This window comes from Rhinatrema bivittatum, chromosome 3, assembly GCF_901001135.1.
Source record: "Rhinatrema bivittatum chromosome 3, aRhiBiv1.1, whole genome shotgun sequence".
In the NCBI taxonomy this organism is placed as follows: Eukaryota; Metazoa; Chordata; class Amphibia; order Gymnophiona; family Rhinatrematidae; genus Rhinatrema; species Rhinatrema bivittatum.
Window position 1 is genome coordinate 265,802,522 of NC_042617.1, and position 23,618 is coordinate 265,826,139.

At 41.6% G+C, this 23,618-nt stretch overlaps 1 protein-coding gene across 1 annotated transcript in view; it reads right to left on the bottom strand.

The window, feature by feature from the left end:
- Positions 1-343: 343 nt before the first annotated feature.
- The window catches only part of ARHGAP18 (Rho GTPase activating protein 18), a 276,486-nt gene continuing 253,211 nt past the window's right edge, over positions 344-23,618 (bottom strand). The window contains 2 exon segments of the mRNA XM_029596814.1: positions 344-1,481; positions 17,617-17,678. Of these exon segments, the coding sequence (XP_029452674.1) occupies positions 1,390-1,481; positions 17,617-17,678 (154 nt within the window). The 3' untranslated portion in view covers positions 344-1,389.

Consider the following 23,618-nt stretch of genomic DNA (forward strand, 5'->3'; position numbering starts at 1 on the left):
GCACCTTCCCCTACCTAACCCACCCCCCCCGGCCCTATCTAACCCCCCCCTACCTTTGTTGCCAGATTTATGCCTGCCGAAAGCAGGCGTAAATCTGCACGTGCCAGCGGGCTGCTGGCGCGCCATCACCTGACCCAGGGGCTGGTCCGGAGGCCTCGGCCACGCCCCCAGGCTGGCACCACACCCCCGGTCCTGCCCCCTCCCCGCCCCTTTTACGAAGCCCCAGGACTTACGCGCGTCCCGGGGCTCTGCGCGTGCCGGTGGCCTATGCAAAATAGGCATGCGAGTGCCCTGCGCTCGTAAATCCGGCTGGATTTACGCGTGCAGGGCTTTTAAAATCCGGCCCTTAGGCTTGCTATTCATTTGCCTTGATTTAGCTCCCTAAGGGCCTGATTTACTAAAGCTTTCTCCCATTCTGTGCCTATGGAAAAAATGCTTAGTAAATGAGGCCCTAAGTTAGGTGCCTACTGCTGAAAATCAGCTAGGCACATAAATATTTTCCCACCTTAACTCAAACTCCCCCCACCCCCTTTTTTTAGTACCTAAATTTCAGAATGCAACCCTAGCATATATATTTTTAAGGGCCCATTTTTAGCAGCCTAACTCACAAAATTAGGAACCTAACTCCTTTGAAAATTGGCCTCATAGTGCTCTGAAAATATTTACTTTAGTGTATTGCTGCATGTGGAACTGCTCATGACATCATAGATTTTCAGTTCGAGCTAAAAAAAATTAACTGGAGTGGTAGAACCTCTTGAAGACAATGTTTTGTGCAGATACAAATCAATATTTTACTTTAGTTCTTGAATTTAACACAAACATGCAAAATCCATTGTTTGTGGGAAGTGAATCCTGTTTCAATGGAAATGCAAGCAGGTTTACAAAATATACAGATACAATACGCACATATTTATACATACATATATATAAAAATATTTCTCTATACAAAATACTTCCTATACCATTTACAGAAGTGCACTGCGTTTTGCATTTATACTGCCAATAAGCCAGATTGAATCGTGCCAATGAAACCAAGGTCAACAATAGTGAACATCCAGATCCCACCCCCCCTCAGCTCAATTTTTACAAAATTAACATTATTTTGTTATTCTCTGCTGTTCTGTCTTCTTTATCCTGAATATTGGTAATGCCCAGTTCAAAAGCAATCGGCAACAGATTTTTGGCAGTGCATACAGTACTTTCCTAACAACTGATGTGCAGTAATGTGTTTAAGTCCATTAGACAACCACAGGATCTACAGTATGTCACAGTAAGGAGAATAGTCTTTTACCCCTATAATGGAGAAGAAATGGAAGGAGAAGTGCATTCTGTTGCAATATACATTGCCCCGACAGTGCTCGGATTGTTCTCTATGGCTTGTTGTAAATTCTAACAATGCTTAGGCTTTATAATCCATTCAGCATTGGGATTAAGTTGAGACAAGTCCTTCATATAGGTTTCATCATCCAGACAACGCTCTCCTGTAAAAAGACAATGCAGCAAGTCACTTTAATATGCTTGAATGCAAGTATTCTATATTTGATCTTTTTTTTTTTTTTAACTGGTTGGTTCCTCCTGCTCCTTTGGGCTTGCAGCTGATCTGGAATCATCCTCTGTTGAACTATTGCGCTATGAATCTTTATTCACAACTACCTGAGTATTTTTATTTATTTATTTTTAAAATTATTTTACATCTCATCCTAACTCACTTAGCCCAGCCATTGCAGTGGCAACTCTCAGTCAGGGGCCATATACTATTGCTGAAAAGAAGTGCTACCCACATTTCTAACTTGGGATTCCTATTCAGATGCTAGACAAGACACCAGTTGCTTTTGGGAACACCCTGGCTTTATGAGGGCACTGTCACTACAATATGCAATATATATGTTTCATGCCACTGAACTTAAATTTACAATCATATCAAGAGACACATTCTAGGGATGTGCATTAGATTAAAATGAATGGGTATAAAAAGAAAAAATAAGGTCCAATTTGTTTCTTTTGGGGCCCCTGAACTGAATTTAGAGGGATGGGGGGGTTAATATTGTAATAAGTGGTAAGGATTGGGGCAGCTTCTGGGTTTGTTTTTTTTTTAATTTGCTTTTTTTGGCTCCCCCCAAAAACCATTAGGAAAAACAACACAAAATTGTGTGTTTTGTTCCTATTTTGTTTTTAATTCCCAAAATGCAATGAATAGGAAATATCATCAATATTTCCCATTTTATTACAAATGAATGCGCACCCCTAATTTTAATATCCAAACCCCCAGTGACAGAATCAACCTTGGAGTTCACTGTAACTTGCTGTCGTACCCCAGACCTTACATCTTGAGTTGTTCTTGTCTGTCTGGAGGGGCTGCTCTGCACCTCTCATATTGCTTTGAAGCAACTCTTTGTACTGCTTGGACCCTTCATCAATGCCTGCTTTGGTGTTCTTGTCTGCCATCTTTTCTGCTTTCTTCTCCCTTCATGTGGCCTTAAGATGCTGATGCCGCTTTTGGTGCCAGGTTGCCACTCAAGATGCCCTCAAGGGTTCATGTCACTGGTGCCCTCTTCTAGAGCCTTGGGGGTGTTCTTCCCACACTTGCTTTCTTCTTGGTTTCTTATACTGTTTTGTCCGCAGAACAAACATTTGGAAAAAAGTCAATAAAAGACACAGGTTTCACTACCATGGCACGGCAGCTGTTCTATACTTCTTCCTTTCCTCCAACAATCTTAGCCTGATTCTCCCACCATGTGGAATGATTGATTACACTTGAGTGGTTTGTTAAAAAAAAAAAAGGCCCTCATTCAGAAGGAAGAAATACTGGCACAAATCGAAAGATGCTCAAGATGAACCATTTTGATGTTCTGAATGTGATAGCAGAGTAGGGAGAAAGATTTCACGCAAAACCAGAAAGTCAAGAAAGGGAACAGCCGGAGGTCAGCTAAATAATGTGGGAAAACTTTTCTAGATAAAGAATCTATTGCCGCTTTCCAGGAAAACCACACCGTGGACAGACAATGTAATGTCCTACAGGTGATAACATTCGCCTTCAGCAAGCCTATTCTACAAGATAATCTAAATTCCATCCAGGACCTTGCTTCCATGCCCAGACCTCACACATTGGGGTTCTCTTTGCCACTGTGTCTTGCTGTTATACCCCGCACCTCACACCATGAGTTGTTCTTGGCAGTTTGGTGGGTTGCTTTGCTCCTCTCATGTGCCTTTAGATTCTTGAAGCCATTCTTTGTGCTGCTTGGCCGCTTTATCAATGCCTGCCTTGGGTTTTTCTGCTTCCATGCTGCCCTAGGATGCCATTTTTGGTGCCAGGTTGCCACTAAGGATGCCATCAAGGATTCTGGTGCCCTCTTTTGGATTCTTGAGGTGTTTCCCCCCCCCCCCCCCCCCCCCCACTTTTGCTGCTTTTTTGCTCCTCTCACAGTGATTTGGAGAACTCCTGCAAATGCTGGTACTCCCCCCTTTGTCCCTTTAGGGAGCCTTTAGGCTATTCATGCCCCTTTTGGTGCCATATTCCAAAATCTTTCTAGGTAACCTGGAATTATTTCCCCCTTCTGATGATTTCTTCCCACAAGTTCCAAGACAATTGATTAGAAAATCCCCAATTCTGAAGCCCATAAAGCCTGTAATGCTTCCGCCATTGACTTTAATGGCAAATGAAAAATGGGTCAAACTAAAAAAAACAAAAACAACATTTGTTTTTGTTTCAAAACTAAAGAAACGAATTGGGGACCCCACGAAATGAAATAATTCTGCTGCACATCCCTATACAGTTTACAAATGCACATTGCGAAATATACAGCTGGAGGGGTTTTGTTAATCACAATTTTTACAGTAGGGTCTGTTTCTTTTGGTTTGTACTATTTTTTTAATCCGATTAACAATATTAAAAATTAATTCAATGATAAATATTGATGAGCCTAGTCCTTTTCCAAAGGAAATTCTATAGATTTTAATTTTGGTAGTTCAGCTGGTTACAAACAACCGCATGAGTCTATTAAACATATGCTCTCCAAGTTATGAAAAGCATATAAACTTTAAAGCAATATCTCACATTTATAACACAACATATATTAAAGGGATGTGCTGCTGTCTGAAACAAAACAGGAAAGGTCAACAATTTTTCCTATTTAGTTTCATTTTTGAAACAGAACAAAAAAAATAATGAAGACAATGTTTCTTTGTACTGCAATTTCTCAAAACTTGGCCACTTGATTTAAAAATAACAGCTCTGAGCTCTCTCAACTCTCATGGGCATCCTCAGACTCACCTGCAAAGCAGAAAGCCTTGCCCGCCCCCCCCTGAGGGTAGAAGCACTTCTCAGTTGTTCCTGTCCTGTTGGTGTTTATTGTGTAATATTGTGCTGGCTGACCCGAGGCTGGTGCTGTTTCAAATTTTTGCCTTACAAAACACTAGCACCGGCTAACAGAGGCCTGCATCATTTTGTTGAATGGAACAAATTCAAAATGGCGGCAGCCTCAGGTCAGCATACGCCATTATGGAATAGGCACTGGCTGGGGCGGGAGCAACTGAAGATTGCTCCTGCCCCTTTTTCGCTCCACGGATGGGGTAAGAGGAATTTGGGAGCAATGAGACAACATGGAAAGGGGCAAGAAGATTTTTTACTTGTTTATTTGGCAAGGGAGGGGGAAGAACCTGACATAATTTGTCCATTCCTTTAAAAAAAAATAAATAAATTTCCTTTTAAATATGAAGACATGTAGGTTGTGAATCTCTTAAAGTGTGCCTGCTCTCAGTTATCAGTCTCTGGGAATTAAGCTACCAGCACTATATTAGCTTGGCTTGATTCTTTAACCCAGTGTATGAATCAAGCGGCTCCAAAAACAGAAATTAGATACTGTAGAACTAGAAACGCCCCATGGTCTATCACCAAGCTAAGAATTGTAAAAAAGGAATTACGCTGCTCCCAGTGTAGGTGGTGGAAAACTGTACTTCAATTGTAAACATAGTTGCTTATATGATATAGGAAGTTAACTGAGGATGCAAAAAGATCCTATTATTCCAGGGAAATTCAAATGGCAAGGAATAATGTTGTTTGACCGTTATTTTTCACTGTGAAGCCATTAACCCCGAGTCTCTGCTCAAGCTCAGAATGGTGTACTGCTCCCATATTCTGATAACTGTGATTTCTTTGTTAGAATATTCCAGAAAGGGATTCTCTCTCTATGTTCTGGTTTACTGGAGATTTTACATTGCTAGTCCCCGACAGGAATGTATTGTCTTTGAAACGACAAACAAACAATGTCAACACTGTCTATGTCATTTTCTGTCATTTTGTAAACTAAATGAAAGAAAAGAAAAACATGAAATTTAGTGTTTTTTGGTAAATAATGCACACTAATACACCCAACAAACTGTGAAACTTGGGTGTTTTCAGAGACACTCTGCCCTCCCCCTAAACCCCCACTGTCCCTAGATGTGGCTGTTTCCCTAGAAAAAGTAATACAGCATTTTTTTTTAAACACCTGGTCATAGGCTCCACAAAACCCCCAGCCCTTCCCCCCCTTTGTTAAAAAAAATGCCCACCCCTGGGAGCCAGCCCTCCCATTGCCCACTTTCCTGACCCTCTCAGACTTACCAAATCCTCACTGGTAATCTAGGGGGGCGGGGGCCCAGAAATACCCCTCTGCTTCTGGACATGGCAGCTGCTATTTTAACAATTGCACTGGCCACCCTTTGACCCATAATGTGACTGGAACTACCCAAAGGCACCAGTAGTCAGGCACATGATGGGGCAAATGGCAGCTGCCGGGTCTGGGATGGGAGGGTCACTCTGGGCCCCCAGTAGACCACCAGGGAGGATTTATTTAGTAAGTCTAGGAAGGGGGTTTGAAAGGGTGGGCAATAGGGGACCAGGCTCCTGGGGGAGAGTATTTTGTAACAAAGGGAAGGGGCTGGAAGTTGGGTGCAGGGCCTGGGACTGGGTTTTCAAAAAGCTGCTTCTGGGGGGGAAACGGCCACCTCCAGGGGTAAAGAAGAGATGGAGGTGGGAAAGGGTGGGGGTCTCCAGAGACCCCCAGTGTCTTAAGATTCTGGATTTTCCCACTTTGTTTTGGTACGCACTATTTGCTGAAAACAACATCAAAACAAAAACAAGGACATTAAACTGAAAAAAATAAATGAAAAACTATTTACACAAAGTGAAAATTTATGCTGTACACACACTCCTAGACCCTGATTCCAAATGGTTTGGAGGACACTGGGACGCTTTCAAATTGGTCACCAAGAATGTATTACAGCTATGATTTGCACTTGATTTGTGTTCTACAGCAATCATGAAAGTTCTTGGTGAGGACACAACTGCTATTCATAAATTTGTCAATGCTTCTTCAAGGGAAGGTTTCTTTTCCCATCAGAGTTGAAGAGGCCTGTGGTTCGGTCAAATCTTAAAAAATCAGAAGCTGGACGCTAACAGGTGAATTTTAAAAGCTTGGCCCTGTGCATCAATTGGGGGATGCGTGTTCAAGTTGAGCTTGTGTGTGTCAACCACATTTTAAAAGCCACCTAGATGCATGTGTAGCTCCCGCTATATGCACATCTTAAAAGTTTTCAAAAAAGGGGTGAAGTGTGAGCATGTTCTGGATGGGCATGGCCAAGAGATGTGCACGGTGTAAATACTTACGCGCCTAGGTGTACACCCAGATCCTCTGCTAGGGACAAGGTGTAAGTTTAAAAAGTAAAAATTAGCCATACCTGAGGGGTTTCAAGGGTCTGGGGTAACTGAGGGGAATGTAAGCTATTCAACCAGGGAAGTTTGGAGGACCTAACTGTTAACAAGGCAAACTGGAGGACAAACCGGTGAAACTGGCAATGGTATTGATGCGTGCCCCTTTTAAAATTCCCCGACTTGTGCGTTAGAAGCGGGATTTGTGTGCCTAGATGTGCACCTATTTAAAATTGGGCACACATGTGCATATGTCCAGGCTATTTTATAACATGCGCACATATATTCGCACAAGTTATAAAATGGCCGCATCCCTGGATGTGCGCCAGTGTATACGCTTCAATGCGTGCCCATGCCAGTATGAAATTTACCGTCTGTTCTATCTAGTTGCCCGCCTGTCTACTCCTTACCATTGTTAGCAAAGATTGTGCAAAAACAGTTGTAAAGTTTTTTTTATATAACAATGATATATTGGATCTGTTCCACTTTGGTTTCAGGCCAGCTCATAGTACAGAACCTGCATTGCTATTGGCAATTAGGTGGGTCCCCTCTAGATGGACTGCCAAGAAATGGCTCAAAACACGTATTTTATTTCTCTTAAAGTTTCTGAAAGGACTAAACACACACACACACACACAACACAAAGAGAGAAACAGATGCCACATAGGCAGACACAGTTACTTCATACACAGTGAGTCAGAAACCTTACACCCAGATAGGCACAGAGAGACAGACATCCCTCACATACGGGCCGATACAGTGCAGTGCGCTCCGGTGGAGCCCCCAATAGACAACCAGGGAGGTGGAGTGCACTGTTAGCCCGGGTTTGGACGCACGTTTTCAACGCGCTATTACCCCTTACTGTATAAGGGGTAAAGCTAGCGGCCAACCCCCTCGAAACTAATAGCACCCGCAACATGCAAATGCATGTTGATGGGCCTATTAGTTATTCCCGCACGATACAGAAAGTAAAATGTGCAGCCAAGCCGCACATTTTACTTTCAGAAATTAGCGCCTGCCCAAAGGCAGGCGCTAATTTCGGCCGGCATCAGGGAAATGTACAGAAAAGCAGAAAAAACTGCTTTTCTGTACACCCTCCGACTTAATATCATAGCGATATTAAGTCGGAGGCCCCAAAAATAAAATAAAATTTAAAATGTGCCCGCAGCCTGCGGGTCAGAAGACGGACGCTTAATTATGCCAGCGTCCGTTTTCCAAACCTGTGGCTGTCAGCGGGCTCGAGAACCGACGCTGGTAAAATTGAGTGCTAGTGTCCCTAGCGCCTCTTCCAACGCGCGGGCGCTCGCCGGCTCTCCTGCAGTTTTTTTCTGTATCGGCCCGATAGAAAAACAAGGACACAGACAGAGAGAGAAAGCAGCAAAGAAAGACCACATCACACATACCGAAGCACACCAGACAAATATAAAGACACAGATCATAATCACAATAGCAAGGGCTGGAAATTAAACAAAAACAACAAAAAACGTAGGTATCAACCAACATTTTTTAGGAGTTGAGAAAAACTCCATCTCACCTTGCACAATTTTATTTATTTTGCTTTTGAGCGCATATGCGCCGCAGATTTTGTGCTGTGGGGAGGAACCGGGAACGGTCAGCTAAACGAGAATCCCCTGAAGCAGGCGAGCAGTGCCGCTGAAACATTGCAATGTCGGGAGGTTGGAGTTTTAACAGTCACAAAAATATTGGTCGATAGTACTGCTGGTTAGGCAGGCAATTCTGAGGTGCATGGGATAAGTGGTGGAGAAGTTTTTCACGGAACGGAGTGGAGTGGTTTTCACGAACATGGAAAGATAAGTAACATAAAATACAAAACGATTTTAAAAAGATAGTTGGATAAAATAAAAGCATTATTCTATGGAAATTGGTAAATGAAGTAAATCTCTTGTGCCATTGTCATCATGAAAGTGGTTGTAGCCCTGTACAGGGCAAGAGCCTAAGCGATTGAGCACACAGTCTGATACCAATTCCCTAGGTTAGAAAAATTAGTATAAACAGATGATATTCTAAGTAGTGAATATTAATCCTCATATGTTGTTGTATGTGTATGATTTATTTTGCTTTAACATTTTCACAAATTTTTCTCTCTATTTTTCTTAGTTTGCTCTTTTTTTTTAATTTTCTCATGCTTTGATTTACTTATTGAATTTGGGGGTTTTTTTTTGTTTTTTTTTTTTACACTTTTTGTCTTTATTCTCCCTCACCTCCTCATTCTCTTTGGCCTCTTTGCCCAATCACCTCCTCTACCTCTACCACTTGCTTTCCCCAGGTCAGGCAACAGCTGTATTTTTGCTTAGGTAGAGACCTTGCAGCAGCAGGAATTCCTCCTGGGCTAAGGCCTGAGTGTGGCAGCACTTCCTAGGATGTTACCATGTCCAGCTACTACCCTTAACAGAATCACGGGGGTAACCTGCACGGAGCGGCAGTTACTACCCGTAACAGAATCACGGGGGTAACCTGCACGGAGCGGCAGTTACTACCCTTAATAGAATCACGGGGGTAACCTGCACGGAGCGGCAGTTACTACCCTTAATAGAATCACGGGGGTAACCTGCACGGAGCGGCAGTTACTACCCTTAACAGAATCACGGGGGTAACCTGCACGGAGCGGCAGTTACTACCCTTAATAGAATCATGGGGGTAACCTGCACGGAGCAGCAGTTACTGCCATGGGAAGCTTGCTGGGCAGACTGGATGGACCATTTGGTCTTTTTCTGCCATCATTACTATGCTACTATATTAGAATAAATGGCTCCCTGCCTGGACCCACCACAGCAGAAGCAACTCCTCCCCCTGGCCCACCAAAAGAGACACGTGGCTAAGCCGTGGCATGCTTACAATGGTGTCACTACCTTCTGGTAGCTCCCTTTCTCCCAAGCTTGCAACACCCGCACGGCTCAGAGATTTGACAGCCTAGCCTTTTTTTTTTCCCCCGTGTGCCCCCCTTCAGGATTCTTCAAGTCCCTCCCATCCCAGTTTGCTTACCCCTGAACTACATTACAAAATAGGAGTCTCCCTGCTTCCATCCTTGAATGGTTCACCTTGTTTTTACCAGGCCATACAACATGAAACTGGCATTTAGCCAATCAATGTGTTCCACAAGGCTCGGCTTGGTCTGTCATTCTTTCAATGCCTTATCTGCATCCAGTTTGCGGCATCTTTGCAAATCCAGGTGTCACAGCTACAGAGTGTACACAGCTGACATGTAGCTTTTTTGTTCCAGTCACCATCTCAGCTGAAGATGCATATTGCACAGTTACCAAGTGTTTGACATTGACCCAGCAATGGCTATCACGTAACAAATTGAAATTGAATATTGGTAAAACAGAAATGATAATCTTAAGTGGTTTTCCCTCAGTCTCCTTTTCTATGTAATTCCAGTTCAAGGATCAAACAACATCTATATCTTCTCAGTTGAGGAATCAAAGTAATACTCGACTAGGAACTTTCCTTGCATTTGCAGGTAAATGCTGTTACTAGAAGTGCCGTATATAAACTGGAGCTGTTAGAAAGATGAAAACCTTATTTATCTATTACAGCTTTTCAAAATGTATTACAGGTGACTGTACTTTCAAGTTTAGCTTACTGCAAACCATTATATATGGGCCTACAGGTGTCAGAACAGAGTGGGGGTGAAGGTTACGTGGCCCCCCCCCCCAAAAAAAAACCCATTTCTGGCCTTCCGCATCAATCCCCTCACTCATCCTCCATGCCAGGGCAGATTTATGGCTATGCCACAACATTTTAGGAGCAGTAGAACTTGTCGTCCCCCCCTCCCCCGCTTTCCACCCCCAAAAAATAGAAAATCCCTATGGCTGCAGGGTTCTCCTGTACCAATGAAAAGAAAACCCATTGCGCCACAGGATGACGTGCTGGCGGGGTTCCCACTCCCCACCAGCAATAGAAAGGTCCCGTGGTGGCTCCATTAGAAGAGGATGCTCATGTGGCTGCCACTGTTTCCCCTGCAGCTGTGGGCTAAAGAAGAAATCTTGCTGGACCACCAGCATTTCTCCTGCAGCCAAAGAAAAGGGTGGACTGCTGTGAATGAGAGAGAGGGACTGCCTATATGGGTGGGAGAATGACTGCCTCTGTGGATGAGAGACTGTGAGAAAGAACGAGTGCATCTGTATGTGTGAGAGAGACTGTAAGAGAGAGTGCCTGTTTATAAGTATGGGTGAGAGTGCCTTGTGTATGTGTGAAGAAAACTGCGGTGATGCCGAAGAAGTGCTGGCAAGCCAGAGAAGGTAAAAAGAATGAGGCAGGCAGAAAAAGGGAAGGAAAAGGAGGGAAAAGGAGGGAAACTGAGAAATTCTCACTCAGCTGCCTCTTCCCTCAGCATGTATAGCAGTGAATGATGACACAGACTTAACTGGAATCTCAGAGACATGGTGGAAGAAGGATAACCAATGGGCTAGTACTATACCAGGGTGCAAACCATATTGCACTGATAGGGAGGAACAACTTGGTGGGGGTGGGGGTTTGTGCTTTACGTCCAGTATGACATAGAGGCCAATGGAATAAAGATCCTGCAAGAGACTAAATGCACGATAGAACCTTTATGGGTAGAAATCCCATGTGTGTTGGGAAAGAGAATAGTGATATAAGAATACTACAGTCCACCTGGCCAAAATGATAAGACGGACGATAAAATGCTAAGAAAAATTAGGGAACCTAACCAAATTGGTAGGGTAGTAATAATGGGAGATTTCACTATTCCCAATATTGACTTGATAAATGTAACATCAGGACATGCTAGAGAGATAAATTTCCTGGATGGAATAAATGACAGCTTTAAGGAGCAATTAGTTCAGGAACCAATGAGAGAGGAAGCTATTTTAGATCTAATTTTTAGTGCAGCGCATAATTTGGTGAGAGAGGTAACTGTGGTAAGGCTAATTGACAATAGTGATCTTAACATGATCAAATTTGAATTAGTGACTGCAAGGGGGGGCAATAAGTAAATCCACTAAACATTCAAAAGGGAAAATTTGATAAAATGAGAAAAACTGAAAGGTGCAGCTACAAAGGTTAAGCGTGCATAACAAGTGTGGACATTGTTAAAAAAATACCATCTTAGAAGTGCAGTCCAGGTGTATACCACACAAAGGCGGAAGGAAGGCCAAACAATTGTCAGCAGGGTTAAAAGGTAAGGTGAAAGGTTATTTTAGTCAAAAGATCTTTCTTCCTAAATTGGAAGAAGGATCCATCTAAAGAAAATAGGAAAAAGCATAAGCACTGGCAAGTTAAATATAAAATACTGATAAGACAGACTGAGACAATTTGAAAAGAAATTGGCCATAGAGGCAAAAACTCATAATAAAAGCACGTGAAGGAGTCAGTTGGACCATTAGATGATCGAGGTGTTAAAGGGGAATTTAGGGAAGATAAGGCCATCGCAGAAAGACTAAATGAATTCTAGGCTTTTGTGTTTAATGAGGAGGATATAGGGAAAATACCCATTCCGGAAACAGTTTTCAAGGGTGATGATTCAGATGAACTAAATCAAATCATGGTGAACCTGGAAGATGTAGTAGGCCAGACTGACAAACTGAAGAGTAGCAAATCACCTGGACCAGATGGTATACACCTCAGGAATCTGAAAGAACTCACAAATAAAATTTCAGACCTAAGAGAAGTAAATTGTAACCTATCATTAAAATCATCCATTGTACATGGAAGGTAGCCAATGTAACCCTGATATTTAAAAAGGGCTCCAGAGGTGATCTAGGAAACTCTACACTAGTGAGCCTGACGAGTGCCAGGAACAATTATGGAAACTATTATAAAGAATAAAATCACAGAACATATGGATAGACATATTTTAATAGGACACAGCCAGCATGGATTTACCCAAGGGGAATCTTGCCGCACAAATCTGCTACATTTTTTTGAAGAGGTGAACAAACATGCGGATAAAAGGTGAACCGGTAGATGTGGTGTACTTAGATATTCAGAAGGTGTTTGACAAAGTCTCTCATGAGAGGCTTCTAAGAAAACTAAAAAATCATGGATCAGGAGATGTCCTTTTGTGGATTGCAAACTGGTTAAAAGTCAGGAAACTCAGAGTAGGATTAAATGGTCAATTTTCACAGTGGAAAAAAGTAAACAGTGGAGTGCCTCAGGGAACTGTACTTGGACCGGTGCTTTTTAATATCTTTGTAAATGATCTGGAAAGGGGTATGATGAGTGAGGTGATCAAATCTGCAGCTGACACAAAATTATGCAGAGTAGTTAAATCATATGCGGATTGTGATAAAATGAAGGAGGACCTTGCGAGACTGGAAGATTGAGAGTCCATACTGCAGATTAAATATAATGTGGACAAGTGCAAGGTGATGTATATAGGGAAAAATAACCCATGGTGTAGTTACACGATGTTAGGTTCCATATTAGGAGTTACCATCTAGGAAAAAGATCTGAGCATCATAGTGGATAATACTTTGAAATCGGCGGCTCAGTGTGCTGCAGCAGTCAAAAAAGCAAACAGAATGTTTTGTAATTATTAGGAAGGGAATGGCAAATAAAATGGAGGATGTCACAGTGCCTCTGTATTGCTCCATGGTGAGACTGTACCTTGAATATAGTGTGCAATTCTGGTCACCGCATCTCAAAAAAAGATATAGTTGCACTGGAGAAAATACACAAAAGGGAGCCCAAAATTATAAAGGGCTTGGAATGGCTCTCCTATGAGAAATGGGTAAAGAGGTAGGGCTGTTCAGCATGTAGAAAAAACAGCTGAGGGGGGATTTGAAGAGGTTTACTAAATCATGAAAGGCTTTGAATGAGTAAATGTGAATCGGTTATTTACTCTCTCTGATAATACAAGGTCTAAGGGGCACTCCATGAAGTCAGCAAGCAGCACATTTAAAACAAATCTGAGAAAATTATTTTTCACTCAACACACAAGCTCTGGAATTCATTGCCAGAGGATGTGTTTAAGGCAGTTAGTGTAGTGTTTAAAGGTTTGAATAAGTTCCTGGAGGAGAAGTCAATTAATCAATAGGGAATAGCCACTTTTTATTGCCTGCATTAGTAGCATGGGATCTATTTAATGTTTAGGTACTTGCCAGGTACTTGTGACTTGGATGGGCCCTTGTTGGGAACAAGATACTGGGTTTGATGGACCCTTGGTCTGACTCAATATGGCATGTCCCCTTCCTTTTTACTGAGAAGGGAGGGGAGAAAAGGGGAGCTGATCTGAGGAAGGGATGCAAGGGGGCTGTGAGTGAGATGAAGGGGGTAGGTGAGGGGGGAATGGAGTACAAGGGTGTGAGTGAGTGAGGGGAGGGGAAGGGAGGGAAGCAGAAGGAGTAAAGTGAAGGGGGAATGAAGCAGTAGGTGAGCGAGAAGGGAATAAAGGAAGCGAGGAGTGTGAACAAAAGAAAGGGTTAGGTGAGTGAGTGAGAGAGAGAAAGAGGTAAAGGAGGTAAAGAAAGGCAGGAGGAATGGGTGAGAAGGAAGGGAAGGAAAGGGAGGAGGAGCGAGTTAGTAGGAAGGGGCAAATAGGGAGGGAAGAAAAGGAGGTGGCTAAGTGAGAGGGAAGGATCAGGAGCAGTGTTGACCCATGTAGCTAGAAAGAAAAGCAGGAGCAGCATCAGCCCATGCCCCAAAAGGAAAGAGTAGTTGTCTCATCAGCTGCGTAGGCCGAAAGTGGAAGCTGCTGAAACTTGTGCATTCTATAGGGGGGGGAGAAAAAGTGTTTGTGTGAGCATGTGAGAGAGTGTGAGAGCATGTATGTATAACAGAACAAACATGTGTGTCTTAGTGTGTATATATGAAAGAGAAAGATAGAGGAGGCAAAGTTTGTGCATCCCTTTCCTCCCCAATTAATCCACAACAATCTCAGGGTGGCTAAAAATCTAAAGTTCTCCAGGTCTTGAGAGTAGCAAACTTCTTTTATGCTTATTAGTATTAATTATTGGTTGTTATTTGATGTGTCTGCTCTTTTGATCTATTTCATTGACTTTTGGGAACTTTTTAAACATTTTTATATTTTAATTATTGAAAGTTCTATTTTTCAGCTGTTTTAAAATATCCTTTTTCTTAATATGTTTTTACTATTATGATTGTTTTATATTTATTAATTTTGTTGGTTGATGCTTTTTGAGGCATGGTGATGTTTCTATTTTTCTATTGCTGTACTGCATACAGAGTCTGGCTTGTTGTGGTTTCCTATTCAGATTTTGTCTGTAAAATGGTATAAACAGGGTGCAACGAAGGAAGAGCATAAAATCAATCATAAATTGTCTTCCCAAGCCAAGCTTTTTTTTACCATCTATGTGGCCATCATACTAGGCATACCTTCATTTATTTGCCTTACATATATAATCATTAGCCAGTATAGACTTATTTACTTTTTTTTTCTTTTTAACTTTTTTTTATACAAAACTTATCTTATTCCAAAGTGAAGTGAAACTTCCTAACACGGGCCCAGTTTTTATTTTGGCATTAAAAAGAGAGGCTTTGATGATCAACAATCTGACATTTAAATGCATGAAAGGGTGACCACTATCAGTAGACTCCCTTTGGCCTCCCCAGTTAATCCATTTATGTTCTAGCTCGTTACCCCTGACCTCTTTTTCTATTTTAATCGCAAAGTAAATCTGACTCCTACTTCCAAGTTATTTTCCCCTGTTCATTGTAACTTTGCCTCTTTTTCCGTGTTATCCTATCCGAGTTCCTTGTAAACCGATGTGATATTTTATATGAATGTCGTTATAGAAAAGTTTTTAAATAAATAATAAATATTTGAGAATTCCCCCTGATGCAATGTAGACCCGTGTCTTGGAGTTTCACTTCACTTTGGAATAAGATAAGTTTTGTATAAAAAAAAAGTTAAAAAGAAAAAAAAAAGTAAATAAGTCTACACTAGGGGTGTGCATTCGTTTTCGACATATTGTGAATCCGCAACATATATGCCATATTCGTTCCGAAATGTATGGCGAACCCCCACGAATACAACGGATCACCAACGAATAGGCCCCCCACCCTCGCCAAAAGTACCTGGTGGTCCAGCGAGGTTCCTGGAGCGATCTCCTGCACTCGGGCTGTCGGCTGCCGGTATTCAAAATGGCGCCGATAGCCCCTGTGACATAGTAAGGTCAAAGGCTATCGGCGCCATTTTGAATACCGGCAGCCTTGCAGGAGATCGCTCCAGGACCCCCGCTGGACCACCAGGGACATTTGGCAAGTCTTGGGGGGGGGGGGGGGTTGTAGATAAATAACTTTAAAGGGTTGGGATGGGGTTTTTTGGGGGGAATGAATGTATTTTGCTGTAAACCGAAGTGATATGTAATTTTCTACATGAATATCGGTACATAAAAATTATAAATAAATAAATAAATAAATAAATATGAACGGATTGGGGGCCTCCGAAAACAGATGCAACGGATTTGGGCCCCTACAAATCCGAATCCCGAATGGGACGAATCTGTCCCTGCTGCACATCCCTAGCCTAATACTGGCAGATGATTATATTAAGGCAAATGAAGGTATTTTATACCGGGAGTGCCTAGTATAATGGCGACATAGATGGTAAAAAAGCTTGGCTTGGGAAGACGATTTTGTCTGCACCTCTATTTATACTTTATGGTCTCTATTCTGTATTTGGTTAGGGTGTGTCTGTGTTTTGCATGTTTAACCAAGGTGAGGTATTCTGCTGGCAGGCAGTTTTTGTGCAGGGATTTTTGGCAGCTTGGCTTGTTCTGTTTTTGTCATTTTCTCCCTTACCACAGTGTCTGGTTTCTAGCATCAAACATTTAATTGGTCTGGGAATGAATAATTCTACATTATGATACTTGCGAAGAATGTATCTAAGAAAATGACATTAAATACAAATGTAAAGTTAAAAATTGGCAGTGGGAACTTGGGCAGAGCTTGGTTGGCTCCCGTATAAAAAAAAAAAGCTTTGCTGCCCCTGTATGGACCTGTGTAGTTCATCTGTGCAAGCACTGCAAGTAGTGCAGAAGTTTGAAGCGAGGGTCTTGACTGGAACTAAACTTAGAGATCATATAACTCCAATACTGGAAATCCTTCATTGGTTACCAAATGATCAAAGGGTCAAATTTAAAATCTTAACTCAATACATAGAACTCTAGGAAATGAGCCCACATTATGTGCTTCTTATGTGCATAAACCACAAAGACTCCAGAGATCTTCTAGACGGAATATTTTAAAGGTTCGATCTGCAAGGCAGAGTAAGACTAGAAGAAATGAGGTCAGTCCACAATGGTGGAACACCCTCCTGAATAAGCTTAGAGCTATCAAAGATGTTCTGAATTTCAGAAAGAAACTGAAAGCTCTTCTTTTCAATTTGGCTCAATGATGAAAAAGTAAAGGGTAATATCTAGTAAGAGGTTGCAGCAGTGAACTTGGCGGGTCAGCATGGATTTTGCCGAATATCATTTCATGCTGTAAATATTCTTAGTTTTGTGATTTATTTATTATTTTTATATACCGACGTTCGATCTGAGATATCACATCGGTTTACATTCAGGTACTGTAGGTATTTGTGATGTATGCTTTATGTTTATTTTATTACGGGTGTTTTATCATTGCTCCGGGAAGACTGTGGGATTGAGCAGCTTACAAATCTTTAAATAAATGAAACAAACAAAAAGAGCAAACCCAAAGCGAAAACCTATTTTTGTGCACATCCTAATTAACAAGCAGAATCTCTGGACAGATCTGTGATAGTAAAGTTACATAAACTCAATGGGAATCTCCAAGGATTCCCAAATTTCGAACAGCCAGATAACCTACGTGCAAGTTGTAAGATATCCTGTACGGGACACATTAAGAGTAACTAATTCTCATTGCACTAAATGTGACATAATATAAAAACACCATCATAACATTTTCCAACAGTTGAAGCTGAATATTGCTGCTGCCCCAAGGAAGAAAACATTTCTTACCAATATTTCCTCCAACTTCATATAAGCACACCTCCTCCTTTTTGAGCCGCTGAGCAGTACCACTGTTAAGAAGCAAAAACCAGTCAGTCAGTCATTCTGTTACGTAGCACACATTCAGTCTAAGTGTACCTGTGGGATTTTATGCGGGTAGGAGCACGTCTAAAGTTAGCCAGTATTTTTGCTAATTATGTGTAATTTGCATTCTGTCCAATTACTGACAGACTGTACGGTGTAATACAAAAAGAAAAGCAGATTATAAAAGTGATTTTGAAGTATAAATCAAAATGCAGAAATCCCCACCCCCAGCAAAAAAAAAAAAACAACTACAGCATCATGAATCTTAGAGCCCAACGGAAAACATTCAGTTGGATATAAATCCTGTGTGAGCCAAGAGGTTTGTGCACATTAGCTTCAATCCTTTTTAATAATGGGTATGTTATTGGATAGGGTGGAGGTCTCTTAAGATGCATAAATCCTAAACGAAATCGTGGCCCACATGAGTGTACTATTAGCCCAGTACTCCGGGGATAAAATCCTGGCAGCAGCTAAACTATTTTCAACAACTTCCAGAGATACTTCTGCCTGATATGAAATCACATATAAAATCAAGAGAAAAAAAAAAAGAGACCAAAAGTTGCACGTGCAGAATAATTCAATTGGTTTGATGTACTTTTTGAATTGTTTCTATAATTAGGACCTTTTGATAGAGCTCAAAAACAGGATTTCCTCACTACACTTTGGGGTAGATTTTATAAGGTGCGTGCGGTTCCCAGCGCGCACACATGGATGCTCCGATTTTATAATCCGCGTGCGTATGGGCGGGGTGGCGTGTGGAAGGGGGGGAGAATTTGTGCAAACTCTGCGTGGCGACACATTCGGGGGAACCTCCCTCCCACTGCGCTCCAATTAAGGTCCCAAGCTGAAGTAAGATGAGTGTGCTGGCAGCCACGCGAGTCTTCGGGGCAGCATTCAATAGCGCTGCTCCGGCCCGCCCTGCCCAGACCCCACCCCTAGCCTACCCCTTTTGAAGAGGCCCGGCACTTGAGCGCGTATCGGGGTTTATGCGTGTGGCTGGGCCTCTTTGAAAATTTGCGCGGCGCACCCAAGGCCCGGCCACGTGCATAAACCCTGGATTTTACATGCACAGGCCTTCTAAAATCCAGAATATTATTTATATTTCTGTTGAAGTTAAATCTTCACTTCCTCAAATTTCAGTCTTTCAATAAAAAGAAAACATTTTGCAATCAAGGGCTACATAACACAGTTCTAAATTCTTCAAAATAAAAACAGTTTGCTAAGATGCATGCCCCCGCCCCCAAGGAACCCATGGTCCAGGGAAAGGAATTAAATCTTATAACCTTGCACACGCGCCCACGTCTGTTCAAGTAAGAGTGGAATTCGATATCTTCTGACAGATGTCCTGGGAAACACCAAAAAAATTGGCTTTTCTGAACTTCAGGAAACGTCAGTGTCATCCAAAATCAGAGCGTGGTCAGAAATTGCAGGATCCCCGATTTCTGCCTTAGAGATCTATGGGAATATTCTTTCAGAGGTTAGAATGAAATCAATCCTTGACATTGTCTGATGTGCTTTTGAAATATTCTTGCAGTCTTTCTCCACTGGATGAAGAATCCGCCAAACAGATAGGAGGTGCCCTGCTTCTTCTTCATCTTAGCCCCTTGCATCTGGGAAGATCAATCTAAAAGAGGATCACTAATACCATTCAAGTCCCCAGTTAAAATAAGGAGGCCTCTCGCATTAGTTACATACTCAGTAACTATCTTAACAAAAAATGCATGAGAGTAGTTATTTGGGACTTAAACATTACCAAGAGAAATTTCTTTCCCCATAACCAGTTTCATTCTGCTATCTTCATCTCTGTAACTGTGAATCTGTTCAAACTGCACCCTTTTATCTATAAGAATTACCACTTTCCAGGGCCGGTGCATCTTTAGGTGAACTAGGCAGTCGCTTGGGATGCCAACCATAAGAAATTGCCATGCTGGGTCAGACCAAGAGTCCATCAAGCCCAGCATTCTGTTTCCAACAGAGGCCAAACCAGGCCACAAGAACCTGGCAATTACCCAAACACCAAGAAGATCCCATGCTACTGATACAATTAATAGCAGTGGCTATTCCCTAAGTAAACTTAATTAACAGCCGTTAATGGACTTCTCTTCCAAGAACTTATCCAAACCTTTTCTGAACCCAGCTACACTAACTGCACTAACCATATCCTCTGGCAACAAATTCCAGGGCTTTATTGTGCGTTGAGTGAAAAATAATTTTCTCCAATTAGTCTTAAATGTGCTACTTGCTAACTTCATGGAATGCCCCCTAGTCCTTCTATTATTCGAAAGAGTAAATAACAGATTCACATCTACCCGTTCTAGACCTCTCATGATTTAAACACCTCTATCATATCCCCCCTCAGCCGTCACTTCTCCAAGCTGAACAGCCCTAACCTCTTTAGTCTCTCCTCATAGGGGAGCTGTTCCATTCCCCTTTATCATTTTGGTTGCCCTTCTCTGTACCTTCTCCATCGCAATTATATCTTTTTTGAGATGCGGCGACCAGAATTGTACACAGTATTCAGGGTGCGGTCTTACCATGGAGCGATAGAGGCATTATGACATTTTCCGTTTTATTCACCATTCCCTTTCTAATAATTCCCAACATTCTGTTTGCTTTTTTGACTGCCGCAGCACACTGAACCGACGATTTCAATGTGTTATCCACTATGACGCCTAGATCTCTTTCTTGGGTTGTAGCACTTAATATGGAACCTAACATTGTGTAACTATAGCATGGGTTATTTTTCCCTTGCACTTATCCACATCAAATTTCATCTGCCATTTTGATGCCCAATTTTCCAGTCTTACAAGGTCTTCCTGCAATTTATCACAATCTGCTTGTGATTTAACTACTCTGAACAATTTTGTATCATCTACAAATTTGATTATCTCACTCGTCTTATTTCTTTCCAGATCATTTATAAATATATTGAAAAGTAAGGGTCCCAGTACAGATCCCTGAGGCACTCCACTGCCCACTCCCTTCCACTGAGAAAATGGTCCATTTAATCCTACTCTGTTTCCTGTCTTTTAGCCAGTTTGCAATCCATGAAAGGACATCGCCACCTATCCCATGACTTTTTACTTTTCCTAGAAGCCTCTCATGAGGAACTTTGTCAAACGCCTTCTGAAAATCCAAGTATACTACATCTACCGGTTCACCTTTATCCACATGTTTATTGGCACCATTTTCAATTAGGTACTGCTGCCAGTAGGGGGGAAGCTGGCTCTCTCCTGGTGGTGAAGAATTTATAGACTTGATGGAGGGTAAATTTGGGTCTGAGGGAGGGTTACAGGGGCCCACAGTCTCTCATATCATTTGGGGGGGGGGGGGGCCATAAAGGTAGAGGGCCTGTGGGCCCTCATTTGAGTTTCAGGAGAAGTTGTAGGGCGAAGTCCTGGATGTCCTATTGTGTGTTTTTGAGGGGTGAGAGGCATGAGTTTTTGGGGCTCATAAGTCCTAGTTTGTCCTTCAGGGGTAGGAAGGCTGCAGTCTATCTAAGCTGGGAAAGTTACCTACACCACCTATGTTGTAGTTAACTTTGTTTCATTAGGTGGGCCATGCTAGGTGCTAATATCAGCTATTGCATCTAGCATTAATGCCTAAAGAGCTCAGTCACGTTTTTATTTTTAAAGTTCATTTGCATGCATGCTGGCATACCTGTTGAGGAACCAGCAATAATGCACACAAATGCAAATAGCTAATGCCCTTGTTAATGGGTGCTTAATGCGAGGCGTTAATGCTAAGACCCTGTAAATACCCCTCAGTAACTCTACCTCAAATACCCTAATGTTCCCCCCTCAAGTCTCAGTGAATTCCCGAACATGTTTCCTATTGTATATATCCCCCTCCTGGCCATTGCCTCTAGCTCATGTACGGACAGTACCTTTTCTACTTGATTTTTATCCTATTGCCTTATTTTGTTACTGGTTCATTGTAAAGCCCCTTGCAGCTTTGCAAAGCCTCTTGTTGCATTAAGTTACTTGTAAACCTGCATCCTCCTTCAGGCCATTGCCTCTCGCTCACGTACGTATAGTACCTTTTTTACTTGATTTTCCTGTTGCCTCATTTTGTTACTTGTTCATTGTAAAGCTTCTTGCTGCATTAAGTTCCCTGTAAACCGAGGTGATGTTCCCAACGTAACTCGGTATATAAATATGTTTAAATAAATAAATAAATACATTTGTACTGGGGTCTCTTAGGTATTTACGTCAAGGCTTTCCCTCTATTCTGCATCAGCAGATTATAAATAAATGTACTCCCATTTGGAGAATGTTGTGGTGATGACCGCTAACACGCCATATAAATGAATGGGGGGATCCACAGAGTGGCATGTACATAATGTTTAGCTGCTTTTTATTATAAACAACTCAACAGTAAATCAACTTTCTTCACAGAGACAATTTAAAAGGGGAGGGGGCACTTCTTGCCAGTAGCTGCCGAGTAAAAAAAAAATCATAGTCCTATACAATCCGCTAAAAGAAACAGAAACAAATCCACGCAACAAAAGCGGATTTGTGAAATGGTGGGTGCATTGGTAAGGAAACCGCATTTTCACTCTGTTTCCAACTTTGCTTTCCATAAATCCAATTTTGAACGTCAGCAAAACAATTTGTATTTGGGAAAGGAATTCTACAATATCCATGTTATCTGCTGGAGAGCAAACACCCTACCCTCTTGCAACATCTTTATGACATTTACTTGTCATTGTTGTTAAGAATGTAAACCGAATTGATCAGTAATTCTGTTATTGGAAAGTCGGTATAGAAAAATGCTAAATAAATAAATAAATAAATAAATCTTCCTACTAATTGCTTGGTGTTGTCGCTTTAGATGTTGAGGTTCTTTCTCCAACCATTTGCAGCACAAAATACACAGTTTCCCCACACGTATCTACTTCATCTCATGAGGAGACATTTTCTGACATTAATAGCAATGCACATGGAAGACTTTCCTATTAAAAATGCTGAGAGAGAGACATAACCTGCTCTCCTCTCTATAGAAGGAGCACCATGGGGTGCATTCGGTTGACACAGAATGGAAAAACTGCATAATTATATCATCATTTATAATGATAATGCATGAATATCATGTTGCCCTTGTTTTATCTATGATTCATGGCTTCTGCAGCATAATACTAAAAGACATTTCAGCAGGTGAACATTAAATTTGTATATAAAATGAGGAGGACTAAAAACAAATTAAGTTGTGGCGGTAAAAGTTTGTCCTCTAAAAGTGATGAGTGCACATGATAAGAGGTTGAAGTTTCAGTAATTCAGTAGATAAATATGGGTCTGCAATAATGACAGACACTCTCATTCAACCAAAAAAAAAAATTAAAGTCAGAAGCAAACTGCTAGGAATAAAATGAAGTGAGCATTTCTGGATGCTTTACATTTTGGGGGTGATTTTGAAACAGCCTGCACAAGGAATGCAGCAGATCAGCGCACAAGTTACAACAATTTTCAATGCGCACTCCCCGCACGCATGCTCGCTTTGAAAGACATCCCCCGCCAAAATTATTCGCACACAGTTGTTACCTGCTCATTCGTGTGCAGGAAATTTTCCGGAAAACGTACACAGTTTTTTGGAAAATCCAACTTTACCCCTGGGGAATGCCTCCGCTCAGTGCGGGTAAACTTATGTGCATACAGGGCATAAGCGAATAAAGTTTACCTACATAGAGGCTGTCTATTAAGCAGTGTGTTAAAACCGTACAGTGAAATTCAATTCTCAGTTTAACACATATGCTAACATTTTTTTTTTTTAACTCCTGATGCAATAAGTTAATGCATCAGAAATGTGAAAAAGCACACTAATCTGAAAATGTAGTACATTAAAATTGCTTAGTGAGTATAAATATTTACACACATAAACCATGTTTTCTGCACATAAAAGATGGGAAACATACTAAATGATCAGTTTTC